The sequence below is a fragment of the Lactuca sativa genome, chromosome 6 (genome assembly GCF_002870075.4).
Source record: "Lactuca sativa cultivar Salinas chromosome 6, Lsat_Salinas_v11, whole genome shotgun sequence".
In the NCBI taxonomy this organism is placed as follows: Eukaryota; Viridiplantae; Streptophyta; class Magnoliopsida; order Asterales; family Asteraceae; genus Lactuca; species Lactuca sativa.
In genome coordinates this window covers 143,068,846-143,084,862 of record NC_056628.2, presented here as the reverse complement: position 1 = coordinate 143,084,862, position 16,017 = coordinate 143,068,846, and the positions used below count along the sequence as shown (strand labels likewise).

The 16,017-nt window shown below is 35.6% G+C and overlaps 3 protein-coding genes across 3 annotated transcripts in view; 2 read left to right on the top strand and 1 right to left on the bottom strand.

The window, feature by feature from the left end:
- Positions 1-1,719: 1,719 nt before the first annotated feature.
- Positions 1,720-2,335, top strand: LOC111918149 (uncharacterized). The gene is made up of 2 exons (XM_023913812.3): positions 1,720-2,025; positions 2,174-2,335. Exons 1-2 carry the CDS (start codon positions 1,720-1,722, stop codon positions 2,333-2,335), a joined length of 468 nt encoding a protein of 155 aa, XP_023769580.2.
- Positions 2,336-2,692: 357 nt separating this feature from the next.
- On the top strand, positions 2,693-4,315 carry LOC111918148 (uncharacterized). Its single transcript, XM_023913811.2, has 5 exons — positions 2,693-2,765; positions 2,902-2,954; positions 3,065-3,614; positions 3,702-3,776; positions 3,852-4,315. The coding sequence occupies exons 1-5, from the start codon at positions 2,693-2,695 to the stop codon at positions 4,313-4,315; spliced, it is 1,215 nt and encodes a 404-aa protein (XP_023769579.2).
- A 10,558-nt stretch (positions 4,316-14,873) lies between these two features.
- LOC111918085 (probable transcription factor KAN2) overlaps positions 14,874-16,017 on the bottom strand; it is a 5,855-nt gene continuing 4,711 nt past the window's right edge. Inside the window, exon 6 of the mRNA XM_023913740.3 lies at positions 14,874-15,487. Coding sequence (XP_023769508.1) covers positions 15,368-15,487 — 120 coding nt within the window. The 3' untranslated portion in view covers positions 14,874-15,367. The remainder of the gene's footprint in view (positions 15,488-16,017) is intronic.

Below are 16,017 nucleotides of genomic sequence, written 5' to 3'. Positions count from 1 at the left end.
GTGAGTACTACGGCTCCCCGTAGTATCACAACACCCTCTCGCTGACTAGTGAGTACTACAGCTCCCTGCAGCATCACAACAACCTCTCACTGATTAGTGAGTACTACGACTCCCCGCAACATCACAACAACCTCTCTCTGACTATTGAGTACTACGGCTCCCCGTAGCACCACAACAACCTTTTGCTGACTAGTAAGTACTACGGCTCCCCGTAGCATCACAACACCCTTTTGCTGACTAGTAAGTATTACGACTCCCCGTAGCATCACAACACCCTCTCATTGACCAGTGAGTACTACGGCTCCCCGTAGCACCACAACAACCTTTCGCTGACTAGTGAGTACTACAACTCCCCGTAGCATCACAACACCCTACTACGTCCACTAAGAGCGTGTTTGTTTTTTCTCTGCGGGTCTGCGTGACCTCTTCTGTCTGCGAGGCGCAGACCACGCGCAGACACCACACAGATATGGGATAGCCTCTTTTAAAGTCTGCAATGCCTTTGACCTAAAAAAACGCGTTTTTTTTGGTTTCCGCCTCCATTCGTCGTCCAACCTCCCAACCTCCCAGAAAAAAACCCTCGATTGTTCGACTCCATCTTGTAGCGACCAGCACCGTCGCAACCCTCCTCTCCGATCAAAACCACCGATCGCAGCCTTCCTCTCCGATCCGGCGTCCTCCGATTTTGCGACCATCACCGTGGATTGCAGCAGCGAGCGAACATCAAGGGCACATCGAAAACTAGCGAGCAATCTGGTTTGTCGTCACCTCCTCTCTCTCTCTCTCTGTCGATTTCAATTTCAATTCAACTTGTTTGATTCACATCTTTGTTCAATTTCTTGTTTGATTCACATCCTTGTTTCACAGAAAATCTTGGAGGTGTATAATCTATCATATATTCTTGCTAAAATTGAAAGCCAAATTCCCAGCAAATTGAAAATCTTACCTGTAAACAAATTGGATTTGTAAACAAATTGGATTTATATTTTTCTTTGATTGGAAGCCAATATACATAACTGTGAAGCAAAAGATAACATATTCTCTTGTTGATTGTGATTGTTTATGTGTATATGATTTTTGATTGTGTATATGTATATGATAGTGTATATGTATATGATTGTTGATTGTGATTGTATATGTGTATATGAGTTTTGATTGTGTATATATATATATATATATATATATATATGATTATTGATTGTGTATATGTATATGATAGTGTATATGTATATGATTGTTGATTGTGTATATGTATATGATAGAAAGCATCAAAAAGAGTCATAAGTTTTGTTTATTTGATAGAAGTAAAATGGAAAACTCACTAGCTGTTTGGATGTGTGTTGGTACTAATGATTTTGATTTATAAAATTTATTAGAAAACTTTGAATTAAAACACTCTAATTGAGGTTATTTATAATTGAATAAAAAGTTTCACATTATTGTGATTGAAAATAAAACAAAATTACAAATTTGTCGTGAAAATAAAAAGTTTACTAAAACAAAATTTATTGAAATAATGCCGTGAAAATAAAACAAAATTACACATTATTATCATTGAAAATAAAACAAAATTACAAACTTACCCTCTCAATTCCCTAAATAGGTAGCCCTTTTTCGATTTGTGGATGATATAATTTGCCTAGGATGTGCTGAAATCAAGCTTTTTCTTGAAATAATGATGTTACTTGTTGATTATTTATTGTTATTTGGTTATTAGAAATGGGAGAAAAACAACAATGGACCAATGAGCATTTAAAATGCTTATTGGATACTTGTATTGAAGAAGTAGAGAGTATTGGTAGAAAAGGATTGAGTTTGCAGAAAGATTCATGGATAAGGCTTGGAAGAATTCTTAAGGAGAAATTTGGGGTTGAGTTGACTCAAAAACAAATGAAAAACGCATATGACAATCTGAAAGCCAAATACACTGGATGTGTATATTTAAAAAACAAAACCGGTAATATATACAATTCTCAAACAAACACTTTTAATTTAACAGCCGAGGAGTGGGATGATTTTAAGAAGGTACATATACATTAATATACAATATATATATATATATATATATATATATATATATATATATATATATATATATATATATATATATATAACATTTACGTTTGAAATTGCCAAATATTCTTATACTATTTCTTGTTACATTTGGGTTTAGGGGCATCCGAAAGCTGCTTCTTTGAGAACAATTCCACTGCCTTTTCCAGATCTTTGTGCACGTCTTTTTGATGGAAATAGTGCCACTGGTAATTTTAGGAGTTACTCAACCCAATCATCATCAGTAGCTGGCGCATCCTCCTATTGTGTTCCATCACTTTAGATCACCGCCACCCCTTTTGATGCAATGGATGATGATGGCGTTGACACTTCTCATCATGAGCCACCACCTTCTGCTGCTTCACCTTTTGCTGGTTCACCTTTTGCTGCTACACCATCCGGTAACCCCAACAAAAGGGCTAAACCCTCAACTCATGTAGCTCCTAGTGCCTCACCGTCTGCTTCTTCACCTGATGGAACTTCTATTACTGCTGACGATTTAGCATTTGAAATGAAGAAAGCTCTATAAAGTTTGACTAAAGGGTATACAATTCCTCAGTGTTTAGAGAAGTTAGAGGTCCTTCAGTTAGGCCCTACAGATCCTTTACGCTTTGTCGCATATCATATTTTTGGAGGAACCATGAACATGAGAGAGATGTGGATGCATTTGCCCGATGTTCCCGAGATATTACGAGGGTGGCTTGAGATGACGGGTACCAGTTTAGGTGTTTTGAAGGATGGGAAGATTGTTCGATGATTTTCTAGTGTTGAAACTATTTGTTATGTCTTTTTGCTTTGTTGGAACTACTTTGTTAAATGTTTTTGCCTTTGTTGGAACTATTTTGTTAGGTCTTTTTGCCCTTGTTGGAACTATTTTTTGTTATTTTGCTACTTGGAATATGGTTTATGTAATGTTATTTTGGTACTTGAAATATGATTAATGGAATGTTTATTTGATACTTGAAATATGGTTTATGTAATGTTTTTTAAAGTTCTACTTTGTTGATTTTAGGTTCATATGGATCACGATCAAAAGTTACTTCTCGTAATTCTAATGTACCTATACATCCGTTATTTTTGGAAGAGGGGTGTGAAACGATTGCGGGATAATGATTCGGAAATGACGGGACATGAATACACATTGGAGTTATTACACCGTAATCGTTTACAATGTGTTGAAGTATTACGCATGTCCCGTGAATCTTTTGTACGACTATGTGCTCATTTTAGAGCAAATTACTCATTAAAGGACAACAAACATGTATCAGTTGAGGAAAAGATGGCTATGTTTTTGATGATGATCGAACATAATCAACGTTACGTGATTATCAAGCGGAGATTTCAACACTCGAAGCAAACAATTCATAAATTTTTTTATGAAGTGTTGGAAAAAATGATGCTTTTCGCACAAGATGTTATAGTACCAACATCTTTTAATCCGAATCCAAACATTCCAGGACATAATAGGAGGCTACGAAGGGTTTTCAAAGGAGCAGTTGGTGCACTTGATGGCACTTTGATACATGCTGTTGTCCTTGCTAAGAAACAAGACTTATATAGAAGTAGGGGAAAGGGAGATTGCTACCAAAACGCATTGGAAATTTGTGACTTCAATATGATTTTTACATTTGTTGTGACCGGGTGAGAAGGGGTAGCACATGACTCTAGAATATTATCAGAAGCAGTAGCCGATCCACAAGCATCATTCTCGTTTCCACCACCAGGTAAGTTTTTGTTTTTTTTTTTAAATATTTTTATCTTAATTTGAAAATTGATTAGTGTTTTGCATTTTTTTTCAGACAAATATTATCTTTGTGATGCCGCGTATGCACACCCTCGAGGATTTATGGCCCCTTATCTTAATGTGAGGTATTGGCTTGGAGATTTTCGTCAAAGACGTGCATTGACCAATAAAGAAAAATTTAACCATGGACATGCAAAACTTTGGAATGTCATTGAGCGTGCTTTTGGTGCTTTGAAAGCACGCTTCCCTATATTGAAGAGGATGGCACCATTCCCATTTGTGACACAAAGAAACATTGCCATGGCATGCTTCTCGCTTCATAATTATATAAGGAAAGAAGGATTGAGTGATGAGTATTTCGCACGATACGATGAACCTAATGTCCCGTTTCAAAATAACAATGTGGCCATTGATGATGACGAAGACGGGATTCCAACACATGGTACTGCAGCAGACCGTGACTATATGACTCAGTTATGGGATGAAATTGCTGATCAGTTGATGCATAATATAAATTGAATTGTTTTAAATGAAATTGTTATTGTAAAACAATTTTTTTTATTGTATGACTAATTGAGTTGCATGAATTTTATTTTCAATGTTATAAGACTATTATTATTAAAATTTTGGTGTTGAAAAATCATTTTAAGTTTGTAAAATAATTTTATTTAAAATTCAGTTTATTTCAGCAGCCTGCAGACGTTAAAAAACAAACAGTCTTCTTATTGCAGACTACAGACGTTTGGTCCACCTCTTCTGCTGTAGAGGCTTGCAGATGTGGTCCGCAGACTGCAGACATTTTGGCTTCAGAAAAACAAAAAACACCTAACTCATGCTCCGCGGACCAACATAGATAGGTGCTCACACTATCCAAATTATGCATCATAATTTCTGGCGGCAACTGTCACGACCAAACCCCCTTTTCTCACTGCAATCCATATTCTTAAATAATCTCACTTGCTACCATTAGCCGAAGGGCTCCCACTGGAACCATATATACCTGGTGCCCCACTTTCCGTCTCAAACTCAAGACCCCAAATATTCCAAATTTCAAGGCATTAAACTCAGATATCTCGGTACACCATCATAGAACCTCACAATGTCTTGCCTCAGGCACTGATCTCCTACTTACGCCATCATACTCGGATACGCAACGCATCCCTGCATAATTCTTTTCACCACTGATCTTCCTGTTACACAACCCAAAATTTCAGGATACTCCAATTCTCAATTTGAAACACGGAGAAATGGTCAATGACTCGGAAAATGTTGTCGACAATCCGAAACTCCCTCCTAAAAATTCCCAAAACTCATGCAAGTATACTCATAACGACCCGGAAGTTGGTTGCCTAATCAACTTCTGCCCTTCCCAACTGCATATACCAGCCCATACATTGCACCAGAAATTCTCAACCGCCGAACGAACCTTACGAGCCAACCGCCTCGAATCCACCATTATAACCTTAAAGAATTCCTAACCACCACAAGGTCTCCGACCAATAGCCACCTACCGTGGAGACACTCATCCTTTCTCGAACATGCACAACATGCATTACCTTGCTCTGCAACTCGCCTCGACCACCAATAACCATGGTCTCATGAATACGTTCCATAGGTCTCTATATGCAGTTCTCTAACCGCTCTTGAACAAATATCTGATCCCTTCAATAAAATACCCGGTTCTCCCCCACTTAGGGTTCGACCCATCACCGATTGGTGCATTAACAATCTATCCCATAGACTGTTTCTACCAGTAACATCGCACCTACTCTTGGAAGGGGCTACACAACGCTCAATGATCTCCCCGATAGAGATCAAGCAACTCCAATACCCGAATCTCAGATGAAATCCTCAGAAACTTCTCATCATGACTGCCTCTAGTCATTCAGAATCTCATACCATCCCACTACCGGACATCTCAACTGCCTAATAGTAACACTGACTCTTAGTCTGGAAATAATGAACCATCATACTCCTTATCCTCGACTCCTCAAGCAACGTTCCATCACGTTAATTATCATAAGAGTAGAGACCTCATTTCTACACTCAATACCCATCATAGACAATAAGAGCCACCGCCCTGATATACTCCTCCTGATCGTCCTTCGCTGTAGCTAAGACATGCCCTAATATACTCAGATATGGTGTATCCTGGTCCTTGACCATCCCAGTCCCCACTGACAACCTGTTCATGCTATAACATTACCCTACGGCAGGCATACTGCCCAAATACTCTACTGGAAGATCGCCATTAATGCTAACCCGCAGATTTTACCCCCAAAATTCAGAAACTGAAATCTCAACACCTCTTATGTTTCCCATAGGAAACGGAAATAGCACCACTCAATTCATAGAAGGTGACATCTCCACTATCGGCTGATTGCTCAACTCAGGCCGCAATCCTCCATAAATGCCATCTCTACTCATCCTTGAGTCTTGCGACTTCATCTGATATCTCACCAAAAATACCTTGTAGTTATCTTGCTTCCCTCACAAGGGATGCTTCGTTGAAACTCGTTCAATCATGTGACAACCCGAATTTTTTTTGCTATAAAAGCCAATCCAATCAACCTTAAGTTAGACTCACTCCTGCTAACATTTAGCATTGTTTGGAGTCTGTTTGAGTGTTCTGAGCCCAATACACTGAAGGAATGAGTGCTAGGAAGTACCAACTAGAACCACTGAACAATAATCAAGCCTCAAACACCAAACATCATGAGTTCACGGCCACCACATTGGAGTTTACCGCCGTAAACTCCATGTGGGCCGTAAACTCACCCCATATATACAAGTTTTGACAATTTCTTTCATTTCTTTCTTTCCTTGGCCGATTTTCCCTCATTCTCTCTCAACTATCATCCAACTTTCACCTTAGATCTTCAAAAGAGTAAGTGTTATATCGCTTGATTAGTTGATACACCTTATTAACTAGCTTCATACATTGATTTCATCCATGAAAATCATGTTTGTTTAGATCTTCAAGAAACACCAAGAACACCAAGAACACACACACACTAGTGTTCTTGGCCAAAATCAACCCTTTCAAGCTTCTATATCGTAAGTACTCTTCATTATACTTCATATCTACTAGGAAGCTTTGAATTAAATCCTTGAAAACATGTATTTCCCTAGAAACACCTTGATTTTATGACCCAAGAACACCCTTGGCCGTAAACTCCATGTTGATGCATATTTGAGCACTAAACTCTTGCAACAAGCAAGCCATTGACGTTAAAATCTTAATGGATGTTGTTAGGACCTTAAATCACTCACTTAGGCATTATGTCCATGAGTTTACGTCCGTAAACTCATTGTTTGGCCGCAAACTCATGTGTGTTGGCCGTAAACATACTTAAGTGTGGCCACACACTTCCCTTTGATCAATCACATGTGATTGATCTCTTCATGTCCAAGTTCCTTAGTCCCTTAGGCTATTTCCTTCATGCTTAGTTGTATTATACACTAATTATACACATATATGCATCAATATATGTCATTAGGACTCATTTGTGTATCGGGAATTCATTTGGGGAACTGCTCAATCCTTACTTGAACCATTTGGATCACCAAACATAAGGTGAGTTCATACCCCTTAATCAACCTTTTAAATGCTTTTATGGGGGGGGGGGGGGATACAAGTTGAATCATACTAGTTATTATATCAATTACATGTGATTAATAACTAGCACATAAATGGATTTCACTATACTTTTAGCTGTTTTACCAAGCAAACTACTTCAAAATGTTTTCTCAAACGTTTTTACATGTTAAACTCTTTATCAAACTTGTTTTATATACTAAATCTTTCCTTTCAAATTCTGTTATAACTGTATTTCAAACAAAGGATTTCATGTACTTCAAACTACGTTTCGGACAAAGGATTTCTTATACTTTAAACTATTTATATCAAACAAACTGCTTTTAAATCGTTTTATAAATTGACATCAAGTCATCAATATTTATTATTCAACTCTTCAAATGTTTTACAAAACTTCTTTTAAACTTTTATATATTGTCAAATGCATGCCTATATATATATATATATATATATATATATATATATATATATAGTTATGTAAGTAATGTTTAAAGGACTTAGGACTGCTAACTCGCTTTAATTCCTTTTCCTTGTTTGGATGGGCCTTAGGGTATCGGTTATTTGTCTGAATGTCGTCTAAATATTAGTTATATATTATGTATACATATGTAGACATAAAAGTTCTATCAGTCAGTTCAATACCTTTGGGTAGCAAAGGCATACTTTCATTCATTCTTATACATAAATTACTAGTAAACTATAATAGGTATAGTTTAGGAGATACTATTTACTATTCCTAGTACAAGGAATTACACATGAGTCAGTTCATTCATGAGTCTATACAAGTATACTATACGAAGAGAATTGCAACATACTATACTAGGAAGACTACTACATACTATACTAGGAAGACGTTTACACACTACGGGACTGACCATTCTACACCCGACTGCTAGCTATAGTGGGATCAGCTCATCCATAGATGACCTCGGTTGTACTGTTCGGCGATTTACCGCGTCGTGTTTATCCTAGACAAATGGATACGATTTCAATGATTATATAATTTTCCCTATTACTTTTATTTTGTGACACATTCACATAAGCGATGAGGTAATCTATATTTTGATAGTAATAGTTGTACTTGGGAAAAACCTTCATTTTTACAGAGAAGCAAACCTTCTAAACAGTCGGGTATTGGTAAAAGACTACATTTTATATTAGTAGGAAATATGGGATTTTCTAGGGTTTTCATACTTATACAAACTTTTTCATTGAACAATTACAAGTCTTTTCTTCAAAACTTTACAAATCAATGACACTAAAATACTTATGAACTCACCAGCTTTATGCTGATCTACGCTTTCAAAATAACTTGTATTCTCAGGTCACCAGTAGACAGGTACGATGACCAGGTTTTGAGAAGACGGAGCAGTCAAGATTCGTCTTTTATTTTGGTTATTTATTATGGTGTTTTATTCTATGAAAGAACACACATGTATTAAAATTTTACTATTAATGCAATGGATGATGTTGTTGCTTGTTCACTACTTTGCACTGTTGTGATACTTTACATGACGTCCTCCGCCCCATAACGTTTCTGCCGTTCTTGGTTTTGGGGTGTGACAAATCATGCCCCCTGGCCTCATACTCTATCACATCTGATCTCCGCCTAATCAATCACGATGGGATAACTGGAAAAACACAAGCATTACCTGCTACGAATCATGGTACTCGAACCACGACATCACCTCTCAATTTGCTACAAAGCATGGTACTCGAACCATGACCTCACCTCTCAATCTGCTACAAATCATGGTACTCGAACCATGTCATCACCTTTCAATCTGCTACAAAGCATGATACTCGAACCATGACCTCACCTTTCAATCTGCTACAAAGCATGGTACTCGAACCATGACATCACCTCTCAATCTGTTACAAAGCATGGTACTCGAACCATGACCTCACCTCTCAATCTGCTACTTAGAACCTCCGGAATACCCCCTGTTTTGAGTATAGGTCCTCTGCTTTTGGTAGTACGGGCCTATACTACTTGCCACATCTACCCATACTTTCTACACGGACCATCCCAATGTTTCTAAGTAGCTGCTCAACTTTCTTGATCACCCATCCCATCATGCGTGTTCGCTCCACATCGAAACGCTCTACTCTGTCAGCGCACTCATCTGACCATGGTCACCCCTAGGCTCTTCCTAGGTCCTCACACTTCTCCGCCATCAGCTGCTGAAGAACTCCTAATGATGCCAACCATCTATCTCCTGAATATCATCATATTCACTTGGTAGCTGACTCCCATCATCGAGAGTTCCACAAAGCACGAAGCAAGTAGCATTCGGGCATTGAATAATCTCTACTAGCACGTAAAACCCCTCTAGGCTATTATCCTACTTACTCTCCTCATACTCGTAGGATATCACCGAACTCAAGCAACTTCACCCCACATGGGCATATGACTACCCTCTCAGAAGACTCCACAAATGCTCATGTAGGTATCTCTCCTAGATTACTCCTCTACTCAAATCCGTCTCTAAAAAGGATTACTGCTAGATACTCTTAGTTAACACATACTCGAAAGCATATCACAGATAACAACAACTCCTAGGCTAAGACATCACAAATCGGGTCACTCTAGTCCTAAATATGAAATACCTAGCCCATCTCTAGCATGCATAATATCTCATAACATATATCATAAATATCTCATAATACAAAAGTAAGGGTATTTAGGGAAATCACCATTCGGGCTCTGGCTAATTGTACACACTGCTCTTTCTCGTTTTCTCTTAGAAACTCTTGTTCGCTTTAGAAAAATCATTTATTTGAAGTTTTTTCTCAAATCCTCAGTTTGAGTCCAGATTTACCCGAAGGTGTATCCGAATCCTTTAAACCAAGGCTCTGATACCAAATTGTAACGACGTAAATTTTCAAAACAAAATTTTCATTTTTAATCATATAATCTTCATAACACATTTCATAAAACATCATTTCTTTAGTTTACAAAACATAACTCTGTGTTTAATCAATTAATAATCCAGGATCCTCGAAACATAATTCTTTCTCTGGTGTGTACAATCAAGCCGGTGCCATCTTGCGATCTTGAGGAAAACCTGAAACACATAACACATAACACGGTAAGCACAAGGCTTAGTGAGTTGACCAAAATACCAGACACATATGATTAGCCACTCGAGGTATAACTCTACGAGACCTTTCGGTACCACAACTCTGGTAGACCTTCCGACCCTACCCATGATGACCTTCCGGTCCTACTCTGTTGACCTTCCGACCCAACTCTGTCGACCTTCCAGTCCAAACCCTGTCGACCTTCCGGTCCAAACCAGGCAAACTCATAACATAGCATATCACATAAAACATATATCACATATCGTGTATAAGCACATAAGACCTTCCGGACACACATAATTACCACTCTAGATAAGGTATAATGAGAAGACTCACCTCGGCTAGCAGGTAACCGACAAGCACTCAGAAATCTTGGACTAGCCTCCGCCTAACACATAAGACAAGCATCTCAATCATTATCCTCTTTATTACTCATTTACTCCTTAAGTCCTTTTTCCCCTTTTTACCCTCGGGATGGGTAAAAGTCTATTTTACCCCTTATTGCCCCACCCAGGAAGTCAACAGAAAGCCAGACTGACTCAACAATCAAGATTGACCTGACTCGCCAAGTCCACTCGTATTCTCCACGTTCTTCCTAGGGTTCACTCAGCTCACTGAGTTGACTCCCAACTCGATTAGTTAACACTGGGTCAAGGCTACAAGGTCAAACCTACCATGACTCGTCGAGCCATCCCATGGACTCGGTGAGTTGGCTCCATCATATTTCTCATTTAGCCACCTGAGGTCAGATCTATAACTCTAACTCATAGATCGAACCTCCTAATACTCAAAAGTTAAATAAAGGTCTGATCTTGATATCCATGCATGGTATATTTCGCTCTATTAAAGCTTCCCAACTTCAAAACCTCATGGTTGCACAACAATATCTTCCTACTTTCTGACTCTTTGTACCTTACAAGGTCCAAATCTATGGCATACTCAGAAGAGGGGGTTTGATGCACCCAAAACCCCACCAAAAGTGATATGAGCCCTAACTTCTCATACTCAAAGGATCTATTCAATAAAACAAGAAAGGTAAGGACTTCATACCTTGATCTGAAGCTGAAGATGGGGATGAAATAGATCCACAAGCTCTCTTCTTGATCCTTGCAACACCCTTGATCTTCTCCCCAAGGAATGACCTCCAATGAGTCTCTTTCCCTCTCTTGCCCACAAATGTCTCTAGGGTTTCTCTCAAGTGACGAATGACACTAATGGGGGGTGTCAAGGAGGCTATAAGTGCCTTTAAATAGGCCCAGGCCCAAAAGAATTAGGGTTTCTGCCAACAACGCTGACTCGACGAGTCATCTCTCTGACTCGCCGAGTCCATTCATTATCCATGTCAGCAGGTCGCGACCCTACTCGACGAGTTGAGGCACCAACTCGTCGAGTCCCTCCAAAATCTTTAAATTAAATAATTAAAATATTATACTTGGTAAACCGGATGTTACAGTAAGGTTATTTAGGGTTTATTAATATATTAAAAGTATAATATATTAATATGAAGTCATATTATTTAATTAGTATTGATCAATAATTAATTTGGAACTAATTTTGTGGTCAAAAGAGACTAATTAAATATAGGGGGATTGATTATGTAGATCAATCATTGTTGTAGTGTGGGCCAATGATCCATGATCATGTAGGTGGGCTAAACTAATCCATTGATAGTCCATGGAGGTTAAACCCATGGAGCATGAGAATGTGGAAAGTCATGGGTTATTAGGGTTTACAAAGTGTAACCCTAGCATGTACAACACTATAAATAGAGCCCCCTAGAGCCAAAATCGATTGCCCCATCATTCCAAGAGAGTGATAAACGATTTTGAGTTTGCTAGCCTATCCTCTCAAGCCTCCTTTTGCATATGGTGTTTGTGAACCAATAGAGGCATCACACTTGAGGTTCTCAAGCTTTCAAAGGTCAAGAACTCTACCCTATTCAAGAGGTATGCATCCAAAATAAGTTTTATTATATAACTTCAATTGTATGCTTGCTAGGGTGAATGCTTTGGAAAAACAAAATGCATGTATAATCAGAGAAAACATAGATCCAAAGCATTCAGGGTTGCATGTGCACCATAAGAGTGTTATAATGCTCAAAACCCAACAGTTTGTACTATGTACTCCAACTAAAGTTGATTTATTTGGTTTTACTTATTTGCCTATACCATTAAAAAAAGCATGGCATTATAAAAAGGCTCATTATAGAAATATGAAGGCATATATAATGTTTAATTTATCAGAAAGTCATGGAAAATATTGTATATTTAATTTATTAATTTTTTTAATTATGGGTATTTTATATTTAATCTATACAAAGGCTCATTATAGATATATGAAGACATATAGAATGTTTTATTTATCAAAAATCATATAGAAGGTATTGTATATTTAATCTATAAAAAAGTTTTATTGTAGATCTCATTTGTCTTTTGATAAATGTTACTAAAACAAAATGAACTAGTAGTTATAATTATTTGATTTTTCATTTATTAAGGGGTCTCATTTGGCCCCAAATTGGCTTGGAATGGCCCTAATAACATCAGTTTTGATTTTTCGCTTTAAGGAACTATGTCCAATTAAGATGACACTTACACTCCGTTAATGAGTTGTAGCAAATAAAGAAGAGAAGAGAAAAGAAATTAAGGAGAGAAAAGAAGAAAAAAGAAAGGAAATATATATATATATATATATATATATATATATATATATATATATATATATATATATATATATATATATATATATATATATATATATATATTGTGTTCCCGAGTTTGAGAGAAGTGGAAGGAAAATTAAACATTTTTGTTTTTTCTCTCAAAATCCTTCCAAATCGAAATAAAAGTTAGGAGGGAAAGTGATCATTTCATTTCCTTCAACTTCTTTCTTTTAATAAAACTCATGAACACCAATTTTTTTTTTATTTTCCTTTCTCTTCCATCAATTTCCTCTCTTTTCTCACTTTAAATTGAATTCGTAAATGGAGTTTAAGGGTTCTTTAAAATTTTCATGATGAAATAAAAAGGAAATCAAAGTTTGTTGTACGAAAAAACAGAAAGATAAAGTTTTATAAGTGAATCAGTTTGATTTAAAAGGAAATCATAAACGAAGATGAAATCGATTAAAAGTATGTCTCACAAATCACAAAATTGTGACTTTATTTATTTATTTATATCTACGAGTCATGAACTTTTCTATTATTATTAATATGTAACATTTTATTTTTTATTTTTTGATTTTGAGATAATTATTGTAACATATATTTTTTATTTATTTATTATGTTTTTTATATTGGATTATATATATATATATATATATATATATATATATATATATATATATATATATATATATATATATATATATATATATATATATATATATATATATATATATAACTGACGTGAAGGATGATTATATTTTGTTCAACTTTTGGATGAAAAGATTATTAATACATTGTATCTATCATATTTGTAATTAGCAGTTTATATCTTAGTTTTTACATATTTATATTAGATTAAATTTTTATCTTCATATATATGACAATAACATTTTACCATACAATTTAATTTGTATACAAAGCAGGCATATACGTAGTTTAATATAGTCGTCGTCATTTAAAATATATCTTAAGTTCTTTATCACTTATACTATATCTGTTTTATTGGCACATGTGGCAAGGCAAAGATGCAATGACTAATTTTTATGTTTAAACAGCAAATCTAATTTTTTCTTTAAGTTAACATGTAATTTCATTTATGTCAAATGTTTTAAAAATCGGTTTGAATCGGCCGGTCGAACCGGTAACCGAAGAAGATAACATTCAACTAGCTCCGGTTTTTTTATATTTTTGAACCAGAAAGAACCGATCAGTTTTTGTAAAAAAACCAGTTGAATCAGTTAATTTGGATAAAAACATATGGAAATTAAACATTTTTGCATAATAAACATTGATAATTTTTTTCACATTGATTTTGGAATTTTCAAAAAAAAAAACATGGTAAACTTTAAGAAGCTTTTATATTCATTTAAAACTATAATTTATTTCAGTTTGTACTTTATTTTCTTTTTAATATACATAGACTGATGTAAAACTAATCGTTATATGTTTTTTAATGTGTTTGTATAGATCTATAACTTGTTTTTATGTATCTTTTTAATGTTTGAGTTTGTAAACGTCAAATCATTGATTTATATATGTATGTAGGACACTAGGAATAAAGATGAAAGTTACGATACATCAGATTATCAGACGGTCGAACCGGTTAAACCGGTTGAACCATAAATCATTCATCATACCGGTTTAACTAAAACATCAGTTTTTAAAACATTGGCTATGTCCACGATGAGACTAGAACTCTCGACCTCAAAGAGAAAGAACATCACTTGATATCGACTAAAATAAAGAACACAGTCAACACATTGATGTTTGCCATAGAATTCAAGAAAAATTATAAGATCGATTGAAAAGTCAAAACTCATTAATTTTTTTTTACATATAATCAAGATCTATAATATCAAAAGGGTCAGATAATGGGTCTCTCACAAATTTTCAATAGCAAAGATATGCTTTTCAAAACCCTACTCCCTTTTGTTGCTTTGTGTACCCTTTCTTGTCTTGTTGCCTTCCTTTTGCTCTCTTTTTCCCATTCTTTTACTTTTCTCTACAGATTTTCCAGTGGGCACCATTCTTTTCACCAGCTCCCATTAAAAAAACTCAATGATATCTAAATGAGTAGTAATATATATATATATATATATATATATATATATATATATATATATATATATATATATATATATATATATATATATATATATATATATATATATATATATATATATATATATATATATATATATATATATATATATATATATAAAATTCACTGAGATCTTCCTAAAGTGAACTCTAGGCTAGGCTTCTTAAGGCTGGTCTGTGAATGGCTTGATGAGCTTACTTCATATGACCTCTCATTCTTCATGCCTTTTGAATTCCTTTCCTTCTGCAAGAAGAAAGCTAGTCCAGGGTTACACCATACATTTTTAATCCAGTTGTAATATATAAATATTAGTCGAAAGTGATTACAACACCATAGAACCAACAAGTTTAGTTTGCAATTTGAATCTTTGTAGGTTAACCATATATATATGAAGCTCATTTCATCGTGTATACCGTATAACCTATTTGAATGTATCAAGCTTCTATTGTATATTGTCTACTTATTGATGCTAAACACAATTAATAAAGTTTAATTGTGTTGAGAATGGGCATATACCAAATACGTCTTAATAGATCAACCATCTTTACAGCATGCAACTAAACTTAAAGCGTTCCTACCATGAATTTGGCCATTAGGGTTTACATATACTATCCTTAATTTGGACAAGTGTCCCTTTTAAATTCACGTAGCCAAATTGATACAATTAAGGAAACCTCATATGTCCGATACCACAAACTTCAAAAAGAGATCTTAGTCTTGTAGGATGTTACCTAGATTTGACGGAGGATGTTTTTTTTTTTCCTTTGCTTTAT